This window comes from Ranitomeya imitator, chromosome 3 (assembly GCF_032444005.1).
Source record: "Ranitomeya imitator isolate aRanImi1 chromosome 3, aRanImi1.pri, whole genome shotgun sequence".
NCBI classification, from domain to species: domain Eukaryota; kingdom Metazoa; phylum Chordata; class Amphibia; order Anura; family Dendrobatidae; genus Ranitomeya; species Ranitomeya imitator.
This window is the reverse complement of record NC_091284.1, coordinates 399,946,357-399,971,644: the sequence shown is the minus strand read 5'-3', so window position 1 is coordinate 399,971,644 and position 25,288 is coordinate 399,946,357. Positions and strand designations below refer to the sequence as shown.

The 25,288-nt window shown below is 42.4% G+C and overlaps 1 protein-coding gene across 2 annotated transcripts in view; it reads left to right on the top strand.

Moving 5' to 3' along the window:
- The window catches only part of AK2 (adenylate kinase 2), a 34,005-nt gene extending 8,970 nt beyond the window's left edge, over positions 1 to 25,035 (top strand). Inside the window, exons 2-7 of one of the 2 annotated variants that reach the window (XM_069757075.1) lie at positions 8,404 to 8,529; positions 9,416 to 9,526; positions 15,341 to 15,435; positions 15,523 to 15,595; positions 23,843 to 24,038; positions 24,420 to 25,035. In XM_069757075.1, the coding sequence (XP_069613176.1) occupies positions 8,404 to 8,529; positions 9,416 to 9,526; positions 15,341 to 15,435; positions 15,523 to 15,595; positions 23,843 to 24,038; positions 24,420 to 24,427 (609 nt within the window). In that variant the 3' untranslated portion in view covers positions 24,428 to 25,035. Of the gene's footprint in view, positions 1 to 8,403; positions 8,530 to 9,415; positions 9,527 to 15,340; positions 15,436 to 15,522; positions 15,596 to 23,842; positions 24,247 to 24,419 lie in introns of those variants that run through there. The other variant, XM_069757074.1, reaches the window with a different exon arrangement.
- The last annotated feature ends 253 nt before the right edge of the window (positions 25,036 to 25,288 follow it).

Sequence of the window (25,288 nt, the reverse complement as noted above, 5' to 3'; positions counted from 1 at the left end):
TATATGGGGCTCATGATTCAATATGGATAGTCATAAACACTTAAACTACTGATGTCTCAATTAATTTTACTTTTATTGGTATCTATTTTTATTTTTGACCTTTACCGGTAGCTGCTGCATTTTCCACCCTAGGCTTATACTCGAGTCATTAAGTTTTCCCAGTTTTTTTGTGGCAAAATTAGGGGTCTCGGCTTATACTTGGGTCGGCTTATACTCGAGTATATACGGTATCTTGTGTGACATCTCTCTGATTTAAGGGCATGAAAATTCAAAGTTGGAAAATTGTGAAATTTTTTGCCAAATATCCTTGTTTTTCACAAATAAACCCAAGTAATGTCAAGGAAATTTTATCACTAACATGAAGTACAATATGTCACGAGAAAACAAGGTCAGAATCACTGGGATCCATGCAAGCGTGACAGAGCTATAACCTCATAAAGGGACAGTGGTCAGAATTGTAAAAATTGGCCCGGTCATTAATGTGCAAACCACCCTTGGGGGTAAAGGGATTAACTTTCACTTTCATTTAAAATTAGGAAGCAGATTCTCATTCACTTGTGTCCAGCCTAAAGATCTTAACAGCTCATTTACTATAAGAAAAATGTGGATTTCTCTCAAACCTTGATATCTGTAATCCTATCTACTATATAATTGTCTAAGGGTCACTTCCGTCTTTCTGTCCTTCTGTCTGTCACAGATATTCATTGGTCGCGGCCTCTGTCTGTCATGGAATCCAAGTCGCTGATTGGTCTTGCCAGCTGCCTGTCATGGCTGCCGCGATCAATCAGCGACGGCCACAGTCCGATTAGTCCCTCCCTACTCCCCTGCAGTCAGGTGCCCGGCGCCTGCTCCATACTCCCTGCAGTCACCGCTCACACAGGGTTAATGCCAGCGGTAACGGACCGCGTTATGCCGCTGTTAACCCTATGTGACCAAGTTTTTACTATTGATGCTGCCTATGCAGATCTAATGTTAAAAATAATTAAAAAATAAAAAATCATCATATACTCAACCTCCGGCGCCTTTCCCGCTCTTCGCGACGTTCCAGTTCTAAGGATGGTATGCGAAAAGGACCTTCCATGACGTCACGGTCATGTGACCGCGACGTCATCACAGGTCCTGCGCGAGAAGGACCTTCCATAACGTCACGGTCATGTGACCGCGACGTCATCACACCCTGGGACCGGAAGCTGGCGACAGAACTACAAGGGGCCCTCGGATCGGAAGGTGAGTATGTTTATTTTTTATTTTTTAACCTGTGACATACGTGCCTGGGCAATATACTACGTAGCTGGGCAATATACTACGTGGCTCTGTGCTGTATACTACGTCACTGGGCAATATAGTACGTGGCTGGGCAATATAGTACGTGGCTGGGCAATATAGTACGTGATTGGGCAATATACTACGTGGCTGGGCAATATACTACGTGGCTGGGCAATATATTACATGGACATGCATATTCTAGAATACCCGATGCGTTAGAATCAGGCCACCATCTAGTATCTTATAACTGCTCAGGAGTGTTGAAGCTTCTGATACATCCCCCTTAGCCTTAGGCCTGATTCACACATCAGTTTTAATCCGTCAGGCACAATCCGACTAATTTTATAAAAACAAAACGGATCCGTTGCAAATTTTTTTTAATTTTTTTTTTTTAAACCTGGAGATAGTTTGAATTTCCAGTAGCAGGGAAGAAAGAGAGAGAGATTTTCCAGCATAGAAAATGCATGCTTTTGTGTAAATAACCAGATTCCATCATTTCACCTCAAGTTTCAGACGTTTTGCGATGGATCAGACGCTGTGCAGTTTTTCGACGGACAGAAAATACGTTCCTCTGTATGTTGCCTCCGGAAAACTAATTTAGGACAGATCCGGATGAAACGTGAGGCCATCAGGCGCAATCCGGCACTAATACAAGGCTATGAGAAAAAAAGGATCTGGCAGAAACTTTTGCCATGTCCGTTTTTTTTTTTTTTTTTTTCAAAATTCGCCGGATTGTGCCGAATCATCTTTTATAGCATTGATCTTCCAGGCTATGGGACATGGGCTGCCTGGAAGATAAGACTGCCTCCGGTCTTCATTATACAGGTTTTCTCCTTCCCTTCCCTTCAGATGTCCCTTTGACATCATGTGCATGGCTGGAAATCCTGTGTATTCTGCGTCCCATCTCTTCTCTGTGGGGAATTCACGTTACTGTGCAATGGAGATCACTGGGACCGGAACTGACCATGACTCTCTGGTACCTTCACACATCAAAATTGAAGACAGTGCTCATGGAAGGGGAAACAGTACAGAGGATTGACAGCAGGCATAACGCCCAGGCACTGGATTTCTGGCTTCACACATGACGTCAAAGGGATGTGTGAAGAGAAGGGGAGGAGAAATCTAGTACAATGATGACTGGAGGTAGTCTTATCTTTTGGCAGACCACGCCCCATAGCCTGGAAGACTGAAGCTATAAAGATGATTTTTACTTAACAAGGCCACATCCAGGCTACAGTTTAACTAATTTCACCTGTATACAACCTGTATGCCCATATTATTAACTCAAACATCTTAAGGTGACTAATTCCCTTTAAAGGTATATGCAAGCGTATTTTTCAGGTGCATTCTGCCTGGAACCTGCCTAGAAAGGCGCAAAAATAATGAACATATGAACTGCAATGTCACAACAACTTTCTGTTCACACGTTCAGTCTTCTGTAATGTCTGTTAGTTGTTTCAGACCGCAAAAGCCATGAAGCAAGTAAAAGGAGTGACCTTACTATTCATGTCTCTGAACAAAATAATTGTCAAAGATACTTCTGGAAAATCACTGCTTGCGTCCTCTACTTTAAAACAGTGTGGGTCCACTAGCATCTAGAAGTCGACATATGGGCATGCCGTAAATAGCGGAGATTGAATACTGACCGCTCCTGCCAGAGATTCGACTACTTCTTGTGTAAATGCCGGCACTCTCCTGAATATGGCACTCTTTATTTTTTTGTTCCTGCACCTTTCTGTCCCTGCAATAGGGCCCTGCATAGAAATCTAGTGTTTTCAGCCAAATGAGTGACGACTGCCGTAGAGAAGAGTTGACGACCATACTGGCTTGGCTAACATGGTTAGGTTTACACACTGAGAAGAGGACGAGGGGCCATATCTCAGGAATGGTGAGGCGCAGGAGCAAAAATAAATGTCAGTCAGTAGAAATGCAACATTCACACCAGATTATGACATTTTTTATTTCTGACAAATGGCACGCCAAGTTGGCAGCTGCTTCTCCCAGTGCTCCTGTGGCAGCATACCCCCAGGCTTGGCTGTGGTCCAATCTGTTTCCCTAATTAACGTTAGAAGGCTAGCATAAGCTTTAGCAGCGCCTCAGCCTCCAATGCCTCCAGAACCTTTTAGCCCTTGCTGTCATGACTGACATCTACACCGATGGGGGTTACATTGAAGAGACCAGGAACCTGGGGGATACCGGAAGGCAGTACAGCTTTCCTGGATTTCCTATGAACAGAATGACTTGACCCAACTGAGAATAATCATAAATGGGGTCTGTATTATAAATGTCCTCCAGTATAGTAAGTGGAAGGTGCCTACCAGAAATCAATAGAAGATAAGACATGTCAGGAGACTTATGACAGTAGAGCAAAGAGATGGCCGATCAGTCTTCACCTTTCATTTTCCAGCATGCCTCAGAATGAGAGCTGCTATCTGTTTGGCCTCTACCGTCACCTTACCTCGTTACCTTTGCTTTACTTGGGTTCTCTTGAGATATGATGTGTAAAGTTTGTCAGGGCAAAGATACAAGTAAGCCGTGTGTGTCTCTGGTCTCTAGTCAAATGTTTGACCTTTCAGAGGACATGACATTAAATCTGAACCGTCATTCGCCGTCTCAGGTTATTGCACATACTGCTGATCCTGCTATTGTACGCAGTATACTTTATCATTAATGTTAGACACATTTCTAGAAGGCAATGCAGACATTTTTGGGTGATTTCCAATGTGAGTGCTAGTCCTCAGCATGGTGGCACGTGCAATAATCTTACCTGAGTAAGACAAAACAGCTGCTGTATGTGACCCCATGTGCAACACAAGAACATGCTGTGCAAGTAAAACGTTATTTTTTTCTAAATTCATAATTGATTGCAAACAGCTCATTTTCGAAGTGTTGGTGGTACACATCATGAAGGTTTCCTGCACAGGCATTTATGTTAAACAATATATAACAAGGATGTACTTTTAACTGCCCAGGTACATACCCATTTGCTATGTTACATTTGTATTGGATGTCAATAATATCTGTTCATATGATGAATGACAACTACCTATAAATATGAATGGCAGGTTATTGTAGTTGCCCAGTTAAAGAGACTGCCAGCCCAGAATGACTGCGCCGACTGCCTGTACATTATGGCTGGGACAATCATTTATGTACACCTTCCTACCTACTTGATTTTTCTTTCATACAAACTCATTTAAAATATATAAGGTGTTATCTGAGCATGCTCGTGTGCTAACAGTGTGTCTTTGGCATGCTCAAAAAATATATTCGAGTCCCTACGGCTGCATGTCTCTTGGCGGTTAGGCACCTGGAACACTTGCAGGGATTGCCTAACAGTCACAAGACATCTAGTCGCTGGGACTTGAGCATGCTCGAATAAAGCCTATTTCAGCTCGTTCGTTCATCACTTAACTTTCACTTTTATTGGAATGAGTCCTTAAAGGGAACCTGTCACCCCCAAAATCGAAGGTGAGCTAAGCCCACCAGCATCAGGGGCTTATCTACAGCATTCTGTAATGCTGTAGATAAGCCCTCCGATGTATCCTGAAAGATGAGAAAAAGAGGTTAGATAATACTTACCAGGGTGGGCAGTTCGATCCGATGGGTGTTGCGGTCCGGTCCGGTGCCTCCCATCTTCTTACGATGTCATCTTCTGGTCTTCACACTGCAGCTCCGGTGCAGGCCTACTTTATCTGCCCTGTTGAGGGAAGAGCAAAGTACTGCAGTGCGCAGGTGCCGGGAAAGGTCAGAGAGGCCCGGTGCCTGCGCACTGCAGGACTTTGCTCTAGCCTCAACAGAACAGACAAAGTACACCTGCGCCGGAGCCGCGGGAAGAGGATGTGATCGTATGAAGATGGGAGGCCCCAGACCGGACCGCAATGCCCGTCGGACTGTACCGCAGCGGGACCGCCCCTGGGTGAGTATAATCTAACCTCTTTTTCTCATCTTTCAGGATACATCGGGGGCTTATCTACAGCATTACAGAATGCTGTAGATAAGCCCCTGATGCTAGTGGATTTAGCTCACCTTCGATTTTGGAGGTGACAGGTTCCCTTTAACATGACTGTTTAAAGTAGATGTGCGGTAATGAACAGACAGTGTATTTGTTGTTGATCTTAAAGGGCCACTGTCACCCCCCTCCAGCCGTTATAAACTAAAAGAGCCACCTTTGTAATGCTGCATTCTAACAAGGTGGCTCTTTTAGTTTTGTGTTCATGTATTACTAAAATAAAGCGCTTTGAAACTTTTCGAAAATACCTATCTTTGTACCTGGAGGCGGGTCTGAAGCCTCCTCTGTGAAGCACCCAACTGCCGCCACTCATCTCTTCTGGGGCGATGGTCGCCGCCCCCTGCGCGCTGTTCTTCTTAAATCCGGCGCCTGCGCTGTGCGTGCCTGCCTGAGGCAGGAGCAGTGAAAATTGGCAGTTATAGCTCAGATGCCGGGTTCCTGACTGCACCTGTGCGGACAGTGCGGCCACCCTATTACTGAATCCCCGCCCCACACTGTGTTATGCATTATGCACAGTGCGGGGCTGGGATTCCTGGGCATGCGCACTGCGCTTGTCAGACGCTCCCCCAGGTTCCCCGCCTTCCAGCGTCGGTCTGTGCAGGAATCTGCCCAGGAATCCCAGCCCCGCACTGTGCATAATGCATAACACAGCGCGGGGCGGGGATTCAGTAACAGGGTGGCCGCACTGCCCGCACAGGCGCAGCCAGGAACCCGGCATCTGAGCTATGACGGCCAATGAACACTGCGCCTGCCCCAGGCAGGCACGTACAGCGCAGGCGCTGGATTTAAGAAGAACAGCGCGCAGGGGGCGGCGACTATCGCCCCAGAAGAGATGAGTGACGGCAGTTGGGGCTTCACAGAGGAGGCTTCAGACCCGCCTCCGTGGACAAAGATAGGTATTTTTGAAAAGTTTCATAGCGCTTTATTTTAGTAATACATGAACACAAAACTAAAAGAGCCACCTTGTTAGAATGCTGCATTAGGCTACTTTCACATTAGCGTTGTGCGCTGCTGCGTCGGCGACACAACGCACGCAAAAACGCTGCGTTTTGCGACGCATGCGTCGTTTTTTGCCGAAATTCGGACGCAAGAAAAATGCAACTTGTTCAAGAAAAATGCAACTTGTTGCGTTTTCTTGGTCCGACGCTTGCGGCAAAAAAGACGCATGCGTTGCACAACGCAACAAACAAAAACGCATGCGTCCCCCATGTTAAATATAGGGGCGCATGACGCATGCGTTGCCGCTGCGTCGCCCGACGCAAACTAGCATAACGCTAGTGTGAACGTAGCCTTACTGCTGCACAAGGTGGCTCTTTGTTTATAACGGCTGGAGGGGGATGACAGTGGCCCTTTAAGTACATAAAATCTGCAGCATAATGCAGTGTCAGCATGGCAATCCACACTGACATTTTACATCAAAGTACAGTAGTTTTAACAAATCCCATTCATTTGCAAAGTACAAAAATTGAATGTGGCTTGTATAAATGCTGTAGATTTTATTCATTCCAGTGCTGAAATCTAGACTGTTTTTATTAACCTGAACAATAAAATCCAGATATAAAACATGCTAATTTCAGTGTGGATGTCAGGAAAGTACTGTTTAATCAATCGTAACCAAATTTCACATATACATGTATGGACTGTCTGTGGGTCTTCTGAACTACCTGCCTATGCCTATGAGGCTGTCGAGTTTGAGTCAGAAATAAGCCCCTCGGCCTGTCTGCATTATGTCTGAGTCCAGACCATGAAACTCCGCTGTGTGAAAATAACGGAACGGTTGTTTACATCTTTAAATATTATTCCAGAGTTCAACGAGAAATCCCCATCATTAAATTTGGTGACATTTGCTAATGCAATTCCCAAGAAAGAATTGATATAGTAACATAGTTAGTAAAGCCGAAAAAAGACATTTGTCCATCCAGTTCAGCCTATATTCCATCATAATAAATCCCCAGATCTACGTCCTTCTACAGAACCTAATAATTGTATGATACAATATTGTTCTGCTCCAGGAAGACATCCAGGCCTCTCTTGAACCCCTCGACTGAGTTCGCCATCACCACCTCCTCAGGCAAGCAATTCCAGATTCTCACTGCCCTAACAGTAAAGAATCCTCTTCTATGTTGATGGAAAAACCTTCTCTCCTCCAGACGCAAAGAATGCCCCCTTGTGCCCGTCACCTTCCTTGGTATAAACAGATCCTTAGCGAGATATTTGTATTGTCCCCTTATATACTTATACATGGTTATTAGATCGCCCCTCAGTCGTCTTTTTTCTAGACTAAATAATCCTAATTTCGCTAATCTATCTGGGTATTGTAGTTCTCCCATCCCCTTTATTAATTTTGTTGCCCTCCTTTGTACTCTCTCTAGTTCCATTATATCCTTCCTGAGCACCGGTGCCCAAAACTGGACACAGTACTCCATGTGCGGTCTAACTAGGGATTTGTACAGAGGCAGTATAATGCTCTCATCATGTGTATCCAGACCTCTTTTAATGCACCCCATGATCCTGTTTGCCTTGGCAGCTGCTGCCTGGCACTGGCTGCTCCAGGTAAGTTTATCATTAACTAGGATCCCCAAGTCCTTCTCCCTGTCAGATTTACCCAGTGGTTTCCCATTCAGTGTGTAATGGTGATATTGATTCCTTCTTCCCATGTGTATAACCTTACATTTATCATTGTTAAACCTCATCTGCCACCTTTCAGCCCAAGTTTCCAACTTATCCAGATCCATCTGTAGCAGAATACTATCTTCTCTTGTATTAACTGCTTTACATAGTTTTGTATCATCTGCAAATATCGATACTTTACTGTGTAAACCTTCTACCAGATCATTAATGAATATGTTGAAGAGAACATGCTGTGGATTTAAAAACCTGTCCTACATGGCAATTTCTATTAGTGTGGAAATGGGATTTGGTAAAATATAATCTACTTTGCTGACATCTTTTAATTTCAGGTTTTGCTGATAATCCACCCTCTTTGTATCCTTTTGACATCTGTTACATCTCATTGCATTCTTGCAAAATTTGTGTTGCTCCTTATTGCAGTAGGTAGCCTGCTCCTCACTACTCTCATTTATAGTAATGTGTTTCTTATGAGAATGTTTCTTTTATTTTCCCAGGCTCCCAAACTGGCTGAAAAGTACTGTGTATGTCACCTTGCCACAGGTGATATGTTGCGAGCCATGGTGGCTTCAGGTTCGGACTTGGGTAAACGCCTGAAGGCCACAATGGATGCTGGGAAACTGGTAAGTATGTCGAGATTAACAATCCGTATGCACTTCTATCTATATAATCATCTAAGGGTCACTTCCGTCTGTTTGTCTGTCATGGAAATCCCACGTCGCTGATTGGTTGCGGCCTGCCGGCCGCGACCAATCAGCGTCGGGCACAGTCCAGCCGCAAATTCGCCCCTCCCTACTCCCCTCCAGTCAGTGCCCCCTCCCTACTGCTCTCTAGTCAGTGCCCCCATAGCGGTTTAGCAGTCCTGTAACGCTGCTATTAAACTGTGTGACCAACTTTTTACTATTGATGCTGCCTATGCAGCATCAATAGTAAAAAGATCTAATGTTAAAAATAATTAAAAAAAAAAAAAAAGTAAAAAAAAAATCATATTCTCACCGCTCCGGTCCCAAGAATCCATTGCGGCAATGACCAGAGATGACGTAGCAGTCTCGCGAAATGATGACATAGCGTTGTGAGACCGCTACATCATCACGTGTTATTGCCGCAATGCATTACTGGCACTGGAGCGTCGCGTCGAGCATCGCTAACTCCTGGGCTGGATCCGGGGGCCGCTGGAAGGTGAGTATATAGCTATTTTTTATTTTAATCCCTTTTTTTTTTTTAACAGGGATATGATGCCCACATTGCTGTATACTGCGTGGGCTGTGCAATATACTGCGTGGGCTGTGCAATATACTGCGTGGGCTGTGCAATATACTGCGTGGGCTGTGCAATATACTGCGTGGGCTGTGCAATATACTGCGTGGGCTGTGTTATATACTACTATACATGTTGTAGAATACCCGATGTGTTAGAATCAGGCCACCATCTAGTGTAATATATGGAGTGATTATTCTATGCAGGGGAATCATGAATGATTCTTTTTTTTTTTTGTGCCTCTGTTTTTAGGTCAGTGATGAAATGGTCGTAGAGCTGATTGAAAAGAATCTTGATACACCACCGTGTAAAAAGGGATTCCTACTCGATGGATTTCCTCGCACTGTCAAGCAAGCAGAGATGGTAATTTCTTTGTAGTTAAATGTTATTTGTATTTCCTTTTTAATTGTCGGGTAATTTCACGAATTCCTCATGCATTTTAGAGTTTGGCATGTTACCATATCTAGTTGAGCTGGCTCTTTTATATTCCTTTTGTGACTGTGGAGAACTTCTTTTTACTACACCTTTTATATTCATAGTAGAGATGAGTGAAGTGTGTGATGGTGTGTTTTTTGTTTTTTTTCTTTTTCTTTTCAGGATCCTGGTCCTGTGAACCTTGTCAGTAGTTCCAGGGCCACCAGACGGAAGCCCTGCAAACCTCCTTCTGCCTCCCATTATTCCTGGCACCTCAATTGATTTGTAGGCCTGACTTGATGTCGTCATTGTTGGGCCGCAACTCTTACGTGATGTCACGCTGGATTTGCGAAGCAGAAGAATCTTTGCAGGTTGGAGGAGGCTTGCAGTTCTTTTGTCTGTCAACCATGGAAGTAATGACGAGGTCTTTCAAATCGACTGGCTCATCTCTAACTATTAGCAATAAAGGTGATGTCTTATTCCACTCCTATCCTACAAATTAAAATGTGAATTTAAGCCCAGTATTTCCTCCTTTTTTTGTATGGCACTTGTTGGTTATAAAAGCTAGGATAGTAGGGGTTGATTGGCACTAGAGATATTCTATTCTAAACTAGCAAAATAATAGATTACCGTATATACTCGTGTATAAGTCAAGGCACCTAATTTTTCCATGAAAAACTGGGAAAATGTATTGACTTGAGTATAAGCCGGGTATTCATTGTTCCCTCATCTCTATCGTATGCATGGCTCCCCGTCCTTGTCTGCATTGTTCCTCATCGCCATTCTTGTCTGCATGGCTCCTCCTCCCCGTCCTTGTCTGCATGGTTCCTCATCCCCATTCTTGTCTGCATGGCTCCTCATCCCTGTCCTTGTCTGCATGGCTCCTCATCCTTGTCTGCATGGCTCCTCATCCCTGTCCTTGTCTGCATGGCCCCCCATGAGAAATGCATTTAAAAAAAAACCACCTACTTGCCTTCCCTGCGTGCCCTCGCAGCATCTTGTTCCGACTTCCAGCAGCTCCTGCGGCCGAGCGATCACATGTCCCCGCTCATTAAGGTAATGAATATTTACCTCTCTCCACTCACCGGGGACACATGATCGCTCGGCCGCAGGAGCTGCTGGAAGCTGGAACAAGATGCTGCAAGGTAGGTACCGTATATACTCGAGTATAAGCCGAGATTTTCAGTCCACTTTTTTGGGCTGAAAGTAACCCTCTCGGCTTATACTCGAGTCATACCCAGGGGTCGGCAGGGGAGGGGGAGCAGCAGCTGTCTAATAATACTCACCTGCTCCTGGCACGGTCCCCGCACGTCCCTATTTCCCCGGCGCCGACAGATTCTTCCTGTAGTGAGCGGTCACATGGTACCGCTCATTACAGTAATGAATATGGACCCGACTCCACTCCCATAGGCGTGGAGCTTCATAGTCATTACTGTAATGAGCGGTACCATGTGACCGTTCACTACAGGAAGAAGCTGCCGGCGTCGGGGAACAGACGTGCAGGGACCGCGCCAGGAGCAGGTGAGTATAACGCAGTGCGCTATATTCACTTCCTCGTCCTCTGCAGTGACGCTCAGGTCAGAGGGCGCGGTGACGCGATTAGTGTGCGTCGCCCTCTGCCTGAACGTCAGTGCAGAGGACGGGGAAGACACAGCGGCGGTGGAATGGGGAGCAGGTGAATATAGCAAGTGCCGGGGGCCTGAGAGGTGACTGTGTAATTTTTTATTTTTTTAATCGCAGCAACAGCATATGGGGCAAATGTCTGTATGGAGCATCTTATGGGGCCATGTGCAGCGTTATATGGGGCAAATATCTGTATGGAGCATCTTATGGGGCCATGTGCAGCATTATTATTATTATTATTATATGGGGCAAATATCTGTATGGGGCCATGTGCAGTATTATATGGGGCAAATATCTCTATAGGGCATCTTATGGGGCCATAATCCACATTTGTGGAGCATTATACGTGGCAAATGTGTCTGGAGCATCTTATGGGGTCATAATCCGCATTTGTGCCGCATTATATGGGGGCATATTTTAATATGGAGCATCTTATGGGGCCATCATAAACTGTATGGAGCATAATAGGGGGCTCCTGATTCATTATGGATATTCAAAAACACTTAAACTACTGATGTCTCAATTAATTTTACTTTTATTGGTATCTATTTTTATTTTTGAAATTTACCGGTAGCTGCTGCATTTTCCACCCTAGGCTTATACTCGAGTCATTAAGTTTTCCCAGTTTTTTGTGGCAAAATTAGGGGGTCGGCTTATACTTGAGTATATACGGTAAGTAGGAGGGTTTTTTATTGTTTTTGTTTTTTACAGCTGCTGGAAGCCAGTCACTGAGGCTGTAACTGTTCGCGCTATAAGAGAAATGAATCTTCATTGCCAGTGCAGTGAATACTCATTTCTCTTAAGCAGCAGGCACAGTTACAGCCACCGGCTCTTGCCTCCTGTGACCCGCTGCTCCCCTACCCCACCGGCTTTTGGGACAATGACCCAATGTATTACCAGAGGAGGGGCGTTTTCAGCACACAAAAAATGTGCTGAAAAACTCAGCTCATACACGAGTATATAAGGGAGTTTAGCGCGGGGGGGGAAATCAACAAACACCTGTGTCATACAGTGCTCTTCTGTCAAAAAGAATAATTGGTAGGACAGGGAATGAATACTGGGAATGGCTGCATTTGACAACTTTGTACTAAATCTGCAGGCAGTATTGTCTGTGTCAATATCCTTCACTTATATTAATACATTGCGGTAAATTAAAGGGGTACTCTGGGAAGGTAAAACATTTTTGCACTGTCCCTGCCCTCATAAACTCTAAAAAAGAGATGCCCAGTGCACTTCTATTATCTTTAGAACACTTGTAATTCTGTATTACTGGTGCTGCTCCTCACTGATCCCCCCTCCCATCTGGGAGATTACGTCACACACCAGTGTTCTGCTCCATCCCGAGTGACAGCCGCCTAAGAAAAGGGGGCATGGCCACAGCCTCTGTTCTAATCGCTATTATCAGAAGACTGGCTAATAACAGCATTTAGCTGCACAGTACTGTAATGTTCCAGACCGAGGTGTGAGCAATGGGGAGCAGCTGCTATAACACTAGCCCCAGGAAAATGTTTCCCTGTCTGCAGTCCGTGGTGCGAAGGCATGTCTTGCTCCCTGCCAGTAGCCCTGCAGTGGGCCTGGGATAAATGAGGGAGAAGGGGAGACTAGAACAGCGGCATGCTATGGTGCCTGTGAGTCGATACTGACACTGGCCCACCTGACCGACCCCAGCATTGTACTTTCAACTGTTTGAAAACCGATACAGCGGGAATACAAGGATGGGAGCAAAAGCTCTTTGACGCTTCCTCTCCCAACAATTCCCCTCTGCCTTTGAGCTCTGTGACGTCTAAGAGTTCACGGTGACGTCACTACAGCGCACCCCCTGTCTAGAGGGTCAAAAGACGCTGAGCAGACAGGAGACTGGGCAGATGTGAGTATTTATTTTTTATGTATGGCGCATTATACTGTATGGAGCACTGTGGGGCCCGTAATACTGTATGGAGCACTGTGGGGCCTGTAATACTGTATGGAGCACTATGTGGGGCCCGTAATATAGTATGGAGGACTATACTGTCCGGTCTAAAATGAACAGTCTGCAGTCATATTGTGTGACTGAAGACTTTTGAATCCCCTAGCGCAGGTACTGTGCTCTGCGCAGATTCACCTGTTTCTGAGCTATTGTAGAATTTACAATAGATATCACTCACGTAATGTAAGAAGTAAGTGAAATCTTTGGCATTGTACTATACCTATATTTGTCAGCCGTATCTGTTCATCATGAATCGTATGTGTTAAAAGACCCCACTGATACCCTTTCGCTTGGGATTCAGGAAAACCTGGAGCCAAATCTGATCAGGGGGCTGGTGTGAAAGCAGCTTCTCCTTACTGCTCACCCCTCCCGCCTGGGATATTATAGCAGTGTGCAGCTCCATGCTGTTACTATCAGCCAGTCTCCTGATCATAATAGCAGTTTCTTCATAGAGAAAAGGAGACGTGGCCATGCCCCCCTCTTCTCAGGCTGACTGCTACTCTCAGGGGAAAGCTGAACACTGGTAAGTGACATAATGTCCCAGACTGTAGGGGGGAGCAGTGAGGAGCAGCTCCTGTCACACAGAATTAAGTGTTTAAAAGATAATAGAGAGGAAGAGAGCTAGAACTCTAGTGCCACCTATTGGAAGGTAGCAATCCTACAAGTCAATGTTGACCCTTTAACGAGCCTTGTCACATCACTTAGGACAGTTAGGGTTTTTTTTTTTTTTTTTTAAACAAGGAATTCGAAGCAGACTTTACTGTAAATCCACATAAAAATGCTTCTAATACACGGAGTAAGCTTACTATTCGTTTTACTGTGAAATATTTACATTATACAGTGAAACAACAAAGCAAAAAAAAAAAAAAAATGAATTGGACTAGAAGCTAGTATACTTGCAGAGTGTAAGGGTATGTGCACACGTAGAAAGGTCCACTGCGGATTTTTCCGCAGTGGATTTGATAAATCCGTAGGGCAAAAACAGTGCGTTTTTCCTGCGGATTTATCACGCATTTACTCCGGATTTTCCGCGTTTTTTGTGCGGCTTCTACTGCGGTTTTACACCTGTGTTTTTCTATTATGGAGCAGGTGCAAAACCGCTGCGGAATCCGCACAAAGAATTGACATGCTGCGAAAAATAAACCGCTGCGTTTCCACACGTTTTTTTTCCGCATGTGGACTGCGGATTGCGTTTCCCATAGGTTTACATTGTACTGTAAACACATGGGAAACCGCTGCGGATCCGCAGCAAAATCCACATCGTGTGCACATGGCCTAAGATTGCGTTCACACCATGGCCATTTCACTGACACAACCCAAGGGAAAAAAATGAGCATATAACACTAAAGTAAGTAAAACGTAGTAGTATATGTAAAATAACATAGGATACTTTTTAATTAAATCTATTTTAAAAGCCATTCCACCACCACACATTGTACCCATCAGGACTGTCCTAACCTGTCTGTAGTAAAACCTTACCATGCTTCAAACAACGTCAATGTGAATAAGGACAGGGCTAGACTAAGACCCCCTTCATGGGAAGCTATGCAGATAAAATACTTAGCACAGAAAGGGGGGCCTTGTAGAAAATACAAGAGATTACAGCAGAACCAGAAAAACTGAGCTGGTCTATAAGCTGCTACATGTGCAAAGTGTAGGGGCACATTAATACTGTGTCCATTTCACAGAAAAGAAAAACAAAAATGAGCATAAACCCTACAACAGGTAAATAGTACATGTAAATAGCGTGAAAAAAAAAGCGTTTTGTGCTCTAAAGTAGCTTTTCCCTATAGAATGAGTTAGAAATTTATTCAAAGAGGTTTTTTATGTGGATTTAGGAGCAGAATCTATCTAAATCCTTATTTAAAAAAAAAAAAAAAAAAAGTAAAAATCTGCACTCTTATGGCAAGAGTCAAGTAGAATTTGTACCTATCAGACATTTATGCTATATACTTTTTATATACCACATTCGTTAATACCCCATTAATTTTTGGGGGCGGCCCCTAGATTTCTTCAGTATGACAATGTGGCCCTTGGACCAAAAATGGTTATGCAGCCCTGCTCTACAGTGTAGTCTAAAATGACCAGAATGTGACTTGTACATGGGATACACAAAGATTATGCTATATTTTGTCCTAAATACTTTAATGTTTTCCATTTTTGTATTAACACAGCTTGATGGTCTTCTGGAAAAACGACAAGAAAAACTGGATTCTGTCATTGAGTTTAGTGTGGATGACTCTCTGCTCGTGCGCAGAATCTGCGGGAGGTAATGGCATTTTCTCCTATCATCATGCATTGCTACCTTAGAAGAAGCCTTACCCACAGGTGAACATGTTTATTTCTGATTATGCAGGTTGATCCACCCATCAAGTGGACGCTCGTACCATGAAGAATTCAATCCTCCTCAAGAGGACATGAAAGATGATGTGAGTTGTTATAGTACGCATTCCTGTAGATAAGGTAGTGATGATGGAGGCAGACCTTTCCTGTCAGTAATCCCATTGAAGAACAATTATCCTTTCCCAAGCCGGAAAAAGCAGTTAAAATAAGACAATATCTAAAAATTCAGCTGCACAACAGAAGAAGATAAGGAAAATTTCAAGTTCAGGTTGTAGAATTGAGAGTCCTAAGTGGTTGATGCCTCTTGATGGTAACAAATTGCAAGCTTTGGAGACTACTCAGGTCTCTTCATCAGGCATAGACTAAAAGAAATTCTGAAGAATCAGATATTTATGCACAACACAGCACAGAAAAATGCCATAGATAAGACAGGTGATGTGAAGCAGAATTGCCATTATATGAGTGATAAACCGTTATGTCTATAAATATTGGAGGTCGCCTCAGAAAGACCTTTTTGAATCAGGGCTACCATCCAAGAACAATTGAAAACCAGATTACAAGAGCCACCAGAATATCAAGGAATCATCTCCTACATTACAAAGCTAAAGAAGAAAATAACCGGGTGCCTTTAGTAGTTACCTACAATCCAAATCTGGAGGTGCTAAGGGGAGCTGCACGGAAATTACAACCTTTACTACAAAAAGATGCCCGACTACAATCCATTTTTCCAGACCCCCCACTACTGTGTTTTAGGTAGCCCACAACTCTAAGAAGCATCATTGTCAGAAGCTTGCCGTCCTCTTCAACAGCTGCAGGTACCTTTCCTTGCAACCAGAAAAAAAATGTAAAACCTGTCCCTTTATAATGACCACGGACAAAATAAAGATCCCCAACTCATATCAGGACTACAAGATACCAGGTACTTTCAGCTGCATCACATCTAACGTGGTGTACTTAATTATTTGTACTAAATGTCCAACTGGGGTCTGTATGTGGGGGAGAGGACAGAAACTGAGAACAAGGATGAACTCTCATCGCCATACAATAAGAGAAAAAAGAATGGATCTACCTGTGGCAATACATTTTTGTCTTCTCAATCATAACATTATGGACATGAAATTACTTGTATTAAAAGGTAACTTCAAATCTAAGAGAGAGAGAAGAGTCTGGGAATATAAGCTGATGATGACCTTTGACACCCAGTGCAGGAATGAATGTGTCGCATGGATTTATGTCTTTTTAAATTAACTAAGGAATTTGCTCCTCAGTTCATGTGGGGTTATCATAACAGAACCAGACCTCAATAAGAGGACAATAAAACATTCCTTATCTATGAATTCCTCCAATATTTATGGACATAACTGTTTATCACTCACATAATCGTAATTCTGCTTCATGTTATCTGTCTAGTCTATGGCCTTTTTCTGTGTTGTGTTGTGCATAAATATGTGATTCTTTGAAATTTCGATTAGTCTGTGCCTGATGAAGAGACCTGAGTAGTCTCGAAAGCTTGCAATTTAACCATCTTTTCAGTTAGCCATTAAAAGGTTATCAACCACTGAGGACTCTCAATTCTAAATATTTGTTTTATCCACTGGCTAACATGGTACTAAGATATATATCTTTCCTATAAGTTCAGGTTGATCTTTAATCCTTTTAAAATGGGTATAAGCATCTTACTACTGATGTTCCACCACTTGCTATCGACCTCTGGGAACTCGTTGAAATTGACCCTTACCCAACATCTGTTGTATATGTACTTGCAGCCGGCTGTTGCGTGCAACTGTGGCTCCGATCGCTGCTGTTAACCCTTGGTCACTTCTGTTAAAGAGATTGTTCCATTTCAGAAAATATTCGACTGCAGTTTGTTTTAAAAAAAAAAAGGAGGAGTTTACTCTCCTTCCCCGGGTCCACCAGTGACTCTCCGCTGCTGCTCCTGGTGTGCGATTTGCAACATTTTGGAGGCATTGAGAGGCATGAAGCTTCCTCTCCCTTCAGATCGGTGCCCCCTGTGAACGTTATCACAGCCCGATCGTTGGCATGGTGATCTTGGGTCGTCCAGATCACCAAGCCAGGAAAAGTTTGTTTTTTTTAAGACCATGCTCAGAGCGTGGTCTAAAAAGCTTTTGTTTAGGTATAATGCATTGCAATGCATTATACCTGCAATCAAAGTGGAAAAAAGTGAAAGTCCCATAGAGAGACTAAGTTAAAGAAGTTTAAAAAAAAAATTGTAAAAATATATATATATTTTTAAATATTACACCAATAAATTACACATTTTTATGTAAAAAACGAAACACAAAGTACACATTTGGTATCGCAGTGTCTGGAGCAACCCAATCTATAAAAATTGTAATGAAAGTAAAAATGGTATAGGTGAAAACGTCATCATGTTTTGCAAAAAAAAAAAAAAAAACAAGCCTCCAAACAGCCCTATCAGCGGAAAAGTTATAGCTCTCAGAATATAGCACTGCAAAACTAATTCTTTTTATATATATATATATATATATATATATATATATATATATATATATATATATATATATATATATATATATATATATATATATATATATATATATATATATATATAATATAATATATGTTTGTGTAAAAGCGCCAAAAAATATACATGTTATCGGCATAATCGTACTGACCCAAAGTATAAAGTTGCCTTATTAATTTTACTACATCCAAAACTGCATATATCTATTAGACACCTCTCCATTACTAATCCTATAGTTATATGGTAAGTAAAGACACAGCCAGAATCAAGTCCCATAATTGAAAAAATGACACATACTACTTTAACTCTTTCTGCCATCGGACGGAATAGTACGTCCGATGGCAGAACCCCCACTTTGATGCTGTCTCCGGCGGTGAGCCCGCATCAAAGCAAGGACATGTCAGTTGTTTTGAACAGCTGAGATATGCCCGCAATAGGCACGGGCGGAATCACGATCCGCCTGCGCCTATTAACTAGTTAAATGCCGCTGTCAAACGGACAGCGGCATTTAAGAAGTGCTTCCGGCCATTTTGTGGGAAATGCGCGCACCAGTGACCCCGTAACATGATCGGGGGTCATCGGTGCATCGGCAAAACAACCAGAGGTCTCCTGCAGACCTCTATGGAGATTCCAGATTGCTATGAGCGCTAGCCTGTGGTCAGCGCTCATAGCAATGCTGCAATTCTACTACATAGGGGTGATCTGAGCATCGCCTCTATGTAGCAGAGGCGATCGAGTTGTGATAGCAGTGATCAAGTTGTGGCAGCTTCTAGCCTCCCATGGAGGCTATTGAAGCAAGCCAAAATTAAAAAAAAAAAAAAAAAAAAGTTTTGAAGAATATTAAAACAATATAAACGTTCAAATCACCCCCTTTGCCCCATTCAAAATAAAACATTCAGAATCGCCCGATCTATCAACAAAAAAAGGATTAACCTGATCGCTAAACGTGTAGCGAGGAAAAAAGTCAAAACGTCAGAATTACATTTTTTGGTCGCCATGACATTGCATTAAAATGCAATAACGGGCGATCAAAAGAACGTATCTGCACCAAAATGATATTAAAAAGTCAGCTCGGCATGCAAAAAATAAGCCCTCACCCGACCCCAGATCACAAAAAATGGAGACGCCATGGGTAACGGAGAATTGCACTATTTTATATTTATTTAATTTTTTTTTTTTAGCAAAGTTTGGAATTTTTTTTCACCACTTAGATCAAAAAGAACCTACATATGTTTGGTGTCAATGAACTCGTAATGACCTGGATAATCATAATGGCAGGTCATTTTTAGCATTTAGTGATGAACCTAGCAAAAAAGCCAAACAAAAAAGTGTGGGACTGCACTTTTTTGCAATTTCACCGTACTGGAATTTTTTTTCCCCATTTTCTAGTACACGACATGGTAAAACCAATGATGTCGTTCAAAAGTACAACTCGTCTCGCAAAAAAGCCCTCATATGGCCATATTGATGGAAAAATAAAGTTATGGCTCTGGGAAGGAGGGGAGCGAAAAACGAAAATTCAAAACTGAAAAATGCTCCGGTCATTAAGGGGTTAATCTATTAACCAATCACTGACCCGCAGAAAAGGAACTGAGCGGCACTCGATGTGTTAATCTTCACAGGCAGTAACAGTGTAGGAGAAGTCTCGGCATAAACTTCAAGCCACAAGTCTATGTGTTTGCAGATGCCGGGTGGTGCTTAGCATATAAAGCAGACAGACTTTCCAACTTGTTAAATAACAAAAGATGCAGCACTCACCAGATTCTTGCTGAAGATAGTGTCCTTTATTCGCTTAAAGCGATGTGAGACATTATGCGGAGAGGCGGCAGGAAAGAGGATTGGGTGCGGGGGAGAGGAGAAGGACTACGGCCGTTTCACGCAAAATGCGCTTCCACGGGTCCAGGTGCACAAACAAGTGTGTCATTTCCTTTTTATAGGAGTCGACAGGTGAGTGAAGAAAGTGAGTAAGTGTAAAAACAACATATAATTACACATAACAATTAAAATCACTTTGTGCTGCGGAAATGCATAAACAATAACATTGGAATATACAATTATTACAATCACAAGATGCAATATTTGGAATGAATCATTATTGCAATCATAAAAATATTGACATGTCAAGTTTGTCATTTAGTCCTATTGGACCTTGAGCATTTGTCTTTATAATCCACCTTGCTTCATGTTGTAGGAGAATTTTATTTCGATCGCCACCTTGGGGTGGATTTTTAACCACCTCCAAGCCGGCGAAACGTAACACATTAGGATCTGCATTATGTTTTTCCTGTATGTGCTTAATAAAACGTAAAGATCCCTTGCCTGTGGATATTGATCTGTAATGCTCTCTAAATCTTACTGTCATTGGGCGAATGGTTTTGCCTATATAATAAAATAAACATGGACAAAAGATGACATAGACCACATATTTGCTTTTGCATAAGATGAAATCATGCACTGTGTGTGTTATCGGACCTATTCGTATAGAGCTGCCAAGTACTCGAAGGTGACAGAAGTTACAACTACCGCATCTATGATTGCCGCTCGGCAATGATTTCTCTAGCCAATTATTATTTTCTGGCAACATTCGATTGTGAACAAGTAAGTTACCCAAGTTTCTCGTGCGTTTGTAGGCAAAATGAGGCTGTTTAGGGACAATTTTAGATAAATCCCTGTCATTTTGTAAAACATGCCAATTCTTTCTTATTGCGGCATATACTTCATTGTCCATAGGGCTATGTGTGAAGGTGAACGTAAACCTATGTGGTTCTTGTTGTTTTAATTTGTTCTGTTTGTCTTTTTTACGGTTTTTTAATATGTCTTTCTGCGAGAGTTTAAGAGCTCTTGACTCAGCATTCGCTAATAATTGGGAAGGATAATTTCTGTTCAAAAAACATGTTTTAAGATCTTTTATTTGCTCCCTAAAAATGTCTTCATTATTATTAATTTTTCTAAGGCGCACCATCTGGCTATATGGTATACTTCGTTTTGTATGCAACGGATGGGCACTGTTAAAATGAAATTTTCATTTTAACAGTGCCCATCCGTTGCACTTTTTGAACAGAAATTATCCTTCCCAATTATTAGCGAATGCTGAGTCAAGAGCTCTTAAACTCTCGCAGAAAGACATATTAAAAAACCGTAAAAAAGACAAACAGTACAAATTAAAACAACAAGAACCACATAGGTTTACGTTCACCTTCACACATAGCCCTATGGACAATGAAGTATATGCCGCAATAAGAAAGAATTGGCATGTTTTACAAAATGACAGGGATTTATCTAAAATTATCCCTAAACAGCCTCATTTTGCCTACAAACGCACGAGAAACTTGGGTAACTTACTTGTTCACAATCGAATGTTGCCAGAAAATAATAATTGGCTAGAGAAATCATTGCCGAGCGGCAATCATAGATGCGGTAGTTGTAACTTCTGTCACCTTCGAGTACTTGGCAGCTCTATACGAATAGGTCCGATAACACACACAGTGCATGATTTCATCTTATGCAAAAGCAAATATGTGGTCTATGTCATCTTTTGTCCATGTTTATTTTATTATATAGGCAAAACCATTCGCCCAATGACAGTAAGATTTAGAGAGCATTACAGATCAATATCCACAGGCAAGGGATCTTTACGTTTTATTAAGCACATACAGGAAAAACATAATGCAGATCCTAATGTGTTACGTTTCGCCGGCTTGGAGGTGGTTAAAAATCCACCCCAAGGTGGCGATCGAAATAAAATTCTCCTACAACATGAAGCAAGGTGGATTATAAAGACAAATGCTCAAGGTCCAATAGGACTAAATGACAAACTTGACATGTCAATATTTTTATGATTGCAATAATGATTCATTCCAAATATTGCATCTTGTGATTGTAATAATTGTATATTCCAATGTTATTGTTTATGCATTTCCGCAGCACAAAGTGATTTTAATTGTTATGTGTAATTATATGTTGTTTTTACACTTACTCACTTTCTTCACTCACCTGTCGACTCCTATAAAAAGGAAATGACACACTTGTTTGTGCACCTGGACCCGTGGAAGCGCATTTTGCGTGAAACGGCCGTAGTCCTTCTCCTCTCCCCCGCACCCAATCCTCTTTCCTGCCGCCTCTCCGCATAATGTCTCACATCGCTTTAAGCGAATAAAGGACACTATCTTCAGCAAGAATCTGGTGAGTGCTGCATCTTTTGTTATTTAACAAGTTGGAAAATCTATTAACCAATACTTACGACCTCGCCCAATTCCACTGAAGCCCTCGATCTCCTGTACTAAAAATAAAATAAAAGAACAACAATATACCATACCTGTCCGTCGTTGTCCCACGCCATAATCCATGTCTGGGGGATAATTAGTTTTCAACCTGGATGGTGACAAAATGCGACCGTCCAGGCTGAGAACCACTGGTGAGTGAGCTGCTGTGAGCGCAGTGTTAGTGACAGGCGGTGCTGTCATAGAGGTAACCTCCGGTCACTGGGCTGCATTCCCAGCCGGCTGAGCTGCGGTGAGATCCCAGCTAGCACCGTCTAATTAATAACTAGCAACCAAGCAACCCCCACATGTACTTATGCTGGCTAACAGGTGTAAATCATTCAGCTGCGGCAAGAAAAACTAAATCTCCAAGCACTAAAAAAATACTCGGAGGACACCCGAGCATGCTCGGGAAATCTCGAGTAACGAGTATATTCGCTCATCACTAATAACCAGCTTGTGAATATTTTAGAAATGTCAATTATTTTTTCTGCTACTGTAAAACTCTGCTTCCCAACTCCCTTTCTCCCGCCGGGGGGTGGGGGGCAATTGGTGGGAAGGTGGCAAAAAAAGCTACATGTGAACAAGCCTTAATTGTATTTCAGTAATGATAGAAATATTTGACTACATGATATAAAAGCACTAAAGAAGCAAGCTTTGTGAAAGCCAAAACTTGTTAGCCTTAAAGGGAACTGGTCACCCCCAAAATTGATGTTGAGCTAAGCCCACCGGCATCTGGGGCTTATCTACAGCATTCTGTAATGCTGTAGATAAGCCCCCGATGTATCCTGAAAGATGAGAAAAAGAGGTTAGATTATACTCACCCAGGGGCGGTCCTGCTGCGGTCTGATCCGATGGGCGTCGCGGTCCGGTCCGGCGGCTCCCATTTTCATCAGATAACGTCCTCTTCTGGTCTTCACGCTGCGGCTCCGGCGCAGGTGTACTTTGTCTGCCCTGTTGAGGGCAGAGCAAAGTACTGCAGTGCGCAGGTGCTGGGCCTCTCTGACTTTTCCCTGCGCACTGCAGTACTTTGCTCTGCCCTCAACAGGACAGACAAAGTACGCCTGCGCCGGAGCCGCAGCGTGAAGGCAAGAGAAGGAGGTCATCGTAAGAAGATGGGAGGCCCCGGACCGGACCGCGACGCCCATCGGATCAGACCGCCCCTGGGTGAGTATAATCTAACCTCTTTTTCTCATCTTTCAGGATACATCGGGGGCTTATCTACAGCATTACAGAATGTTGTAGATAAGCCCCTGATGCCGGTGGCCTTAGCTCATCTTCGATTTTGGGGGTGACGGATTCCCTTTTAAATTTTGGCTGTGAATGTAGACTACCTCTGACTTAAGGAAAGCACTCTAGATGAGCTACAGTTTCAGATAATTCTGCCATAATGCAGTAGAAGAGGTAAAAAGTCATACATGCAGCTAGGTATGAAGTTATAAGTGTAGAAATTTGACAATCACATACTAGAAATGTTAAGCAAAAACATATTTTTGTGTGTTCATTTAGTTTTGTATTAATTTAGTCCCTTTCTAAAATTCCCATTGTAATGTGCATTCCCTACCCAGGTGACTGGTGAACCACTTATAAGACGCTCTGATGACAATGAGGCCACTCTGAAATCACGGCTGGAGGCCTATCACACTATGACCTCACCACTGGTAGACTACTATCAGAAACATGGAATCCACACAGCGGTGGATGCTTCCCAATCTCCAGACGTTGTGTTTGCAAGCATCCTGGCAGCTTTCTCCAAAGCACGCAGTAAAGACCTTGTTATATTTCTGTGATAATCTTATGGAAATAGGATGGCGTTTATGTAATAGTACAAATAATTTATATGCTGTTATTCAGTCTGATAAAGTGACCATTAATCATGAATGAACTTGAGCATTGAGCTTCTGTCATTGCTTATGTCTGCATCGTCCGTAATCTTTTACAATTTTTGCTAAATAAAATCTCTTGTAAAATATTGATTTATAGACGTTATTGAGCACAAATATTTAATCTGTTATCCTCTTTTTGCATAATTCTGGCTTATTTTTGCTGTTCTTTTTCCATGTGCGGCTGTCCTTCTGTGGTGTCTTATTTTTCTTTATTTTTGTTTATATTACCATTCATTTTGTTTATCTCCATTCATTTCAGTGCATTGATCCCCAGCCATCCCCGGAGAGTGTTGTCTACAGGCCCCAAATCCCGTGCACAAGAGTAGGGCACTGCATTATAAACTGAGGACTGAGTAGGCTCGCTAATTCCTCTGCTGCTGTTCATCCCTATGTGGTGCTCATCCATTTTAGAAAAAGACTACTGCATTCATCATGTCAATAAAGCTTCTAATTCTGCAGAAGCTAGAGGATATCGAACCTCATTGAAGAGGTGGTTACACATAAGCAGTATTTACTTTTTTTTTCATATTAGGTTTTTAACAAAAAAAACTTGGGTCCCTCGAGATATTACGCTGTACAAATTTATTTTCAAACAAAATTTGGACTCATTAGGGGGGTTGGTTTCCGCTTACCTCTACATAATTATGAGCCTGGCAAAAAAAAAAAAAAAAAAAATCAAACCCGCAATTGCAATCGGAGATGCACAAACAATTTCTATTTAACAAACAAATTGAAAAGAACCACCACCGTGTCAAGAACAACCCCTGTTTTCTAAAACTTCTGCTCTCTAACTAGAGAGTGTGCTATATTCTACTCCTCTATTCACACAGTGCCTTACATTAAGAACAAAGCAATAAAGGATGTAAAGGAGACAACTGGTCTATGATTCGTTTTATTTTTTTTAAATGTATGTATTCTATAGATGTGTCGAAAATGGGTATATGATACACTGCTGATGTTGCAAGTTGTCTCACCTACAAAGAATGGCGAGGTCTGTATTTTTTTTTTTATTATTATTATGTGGTACACTTCAACTGTGAAAGACAGAATATAAAAATAAATAACAAACTCACATCTTATGATTTTTAAACCATTAAATTGCATTTTTTTTACATGAAACAAGTATTT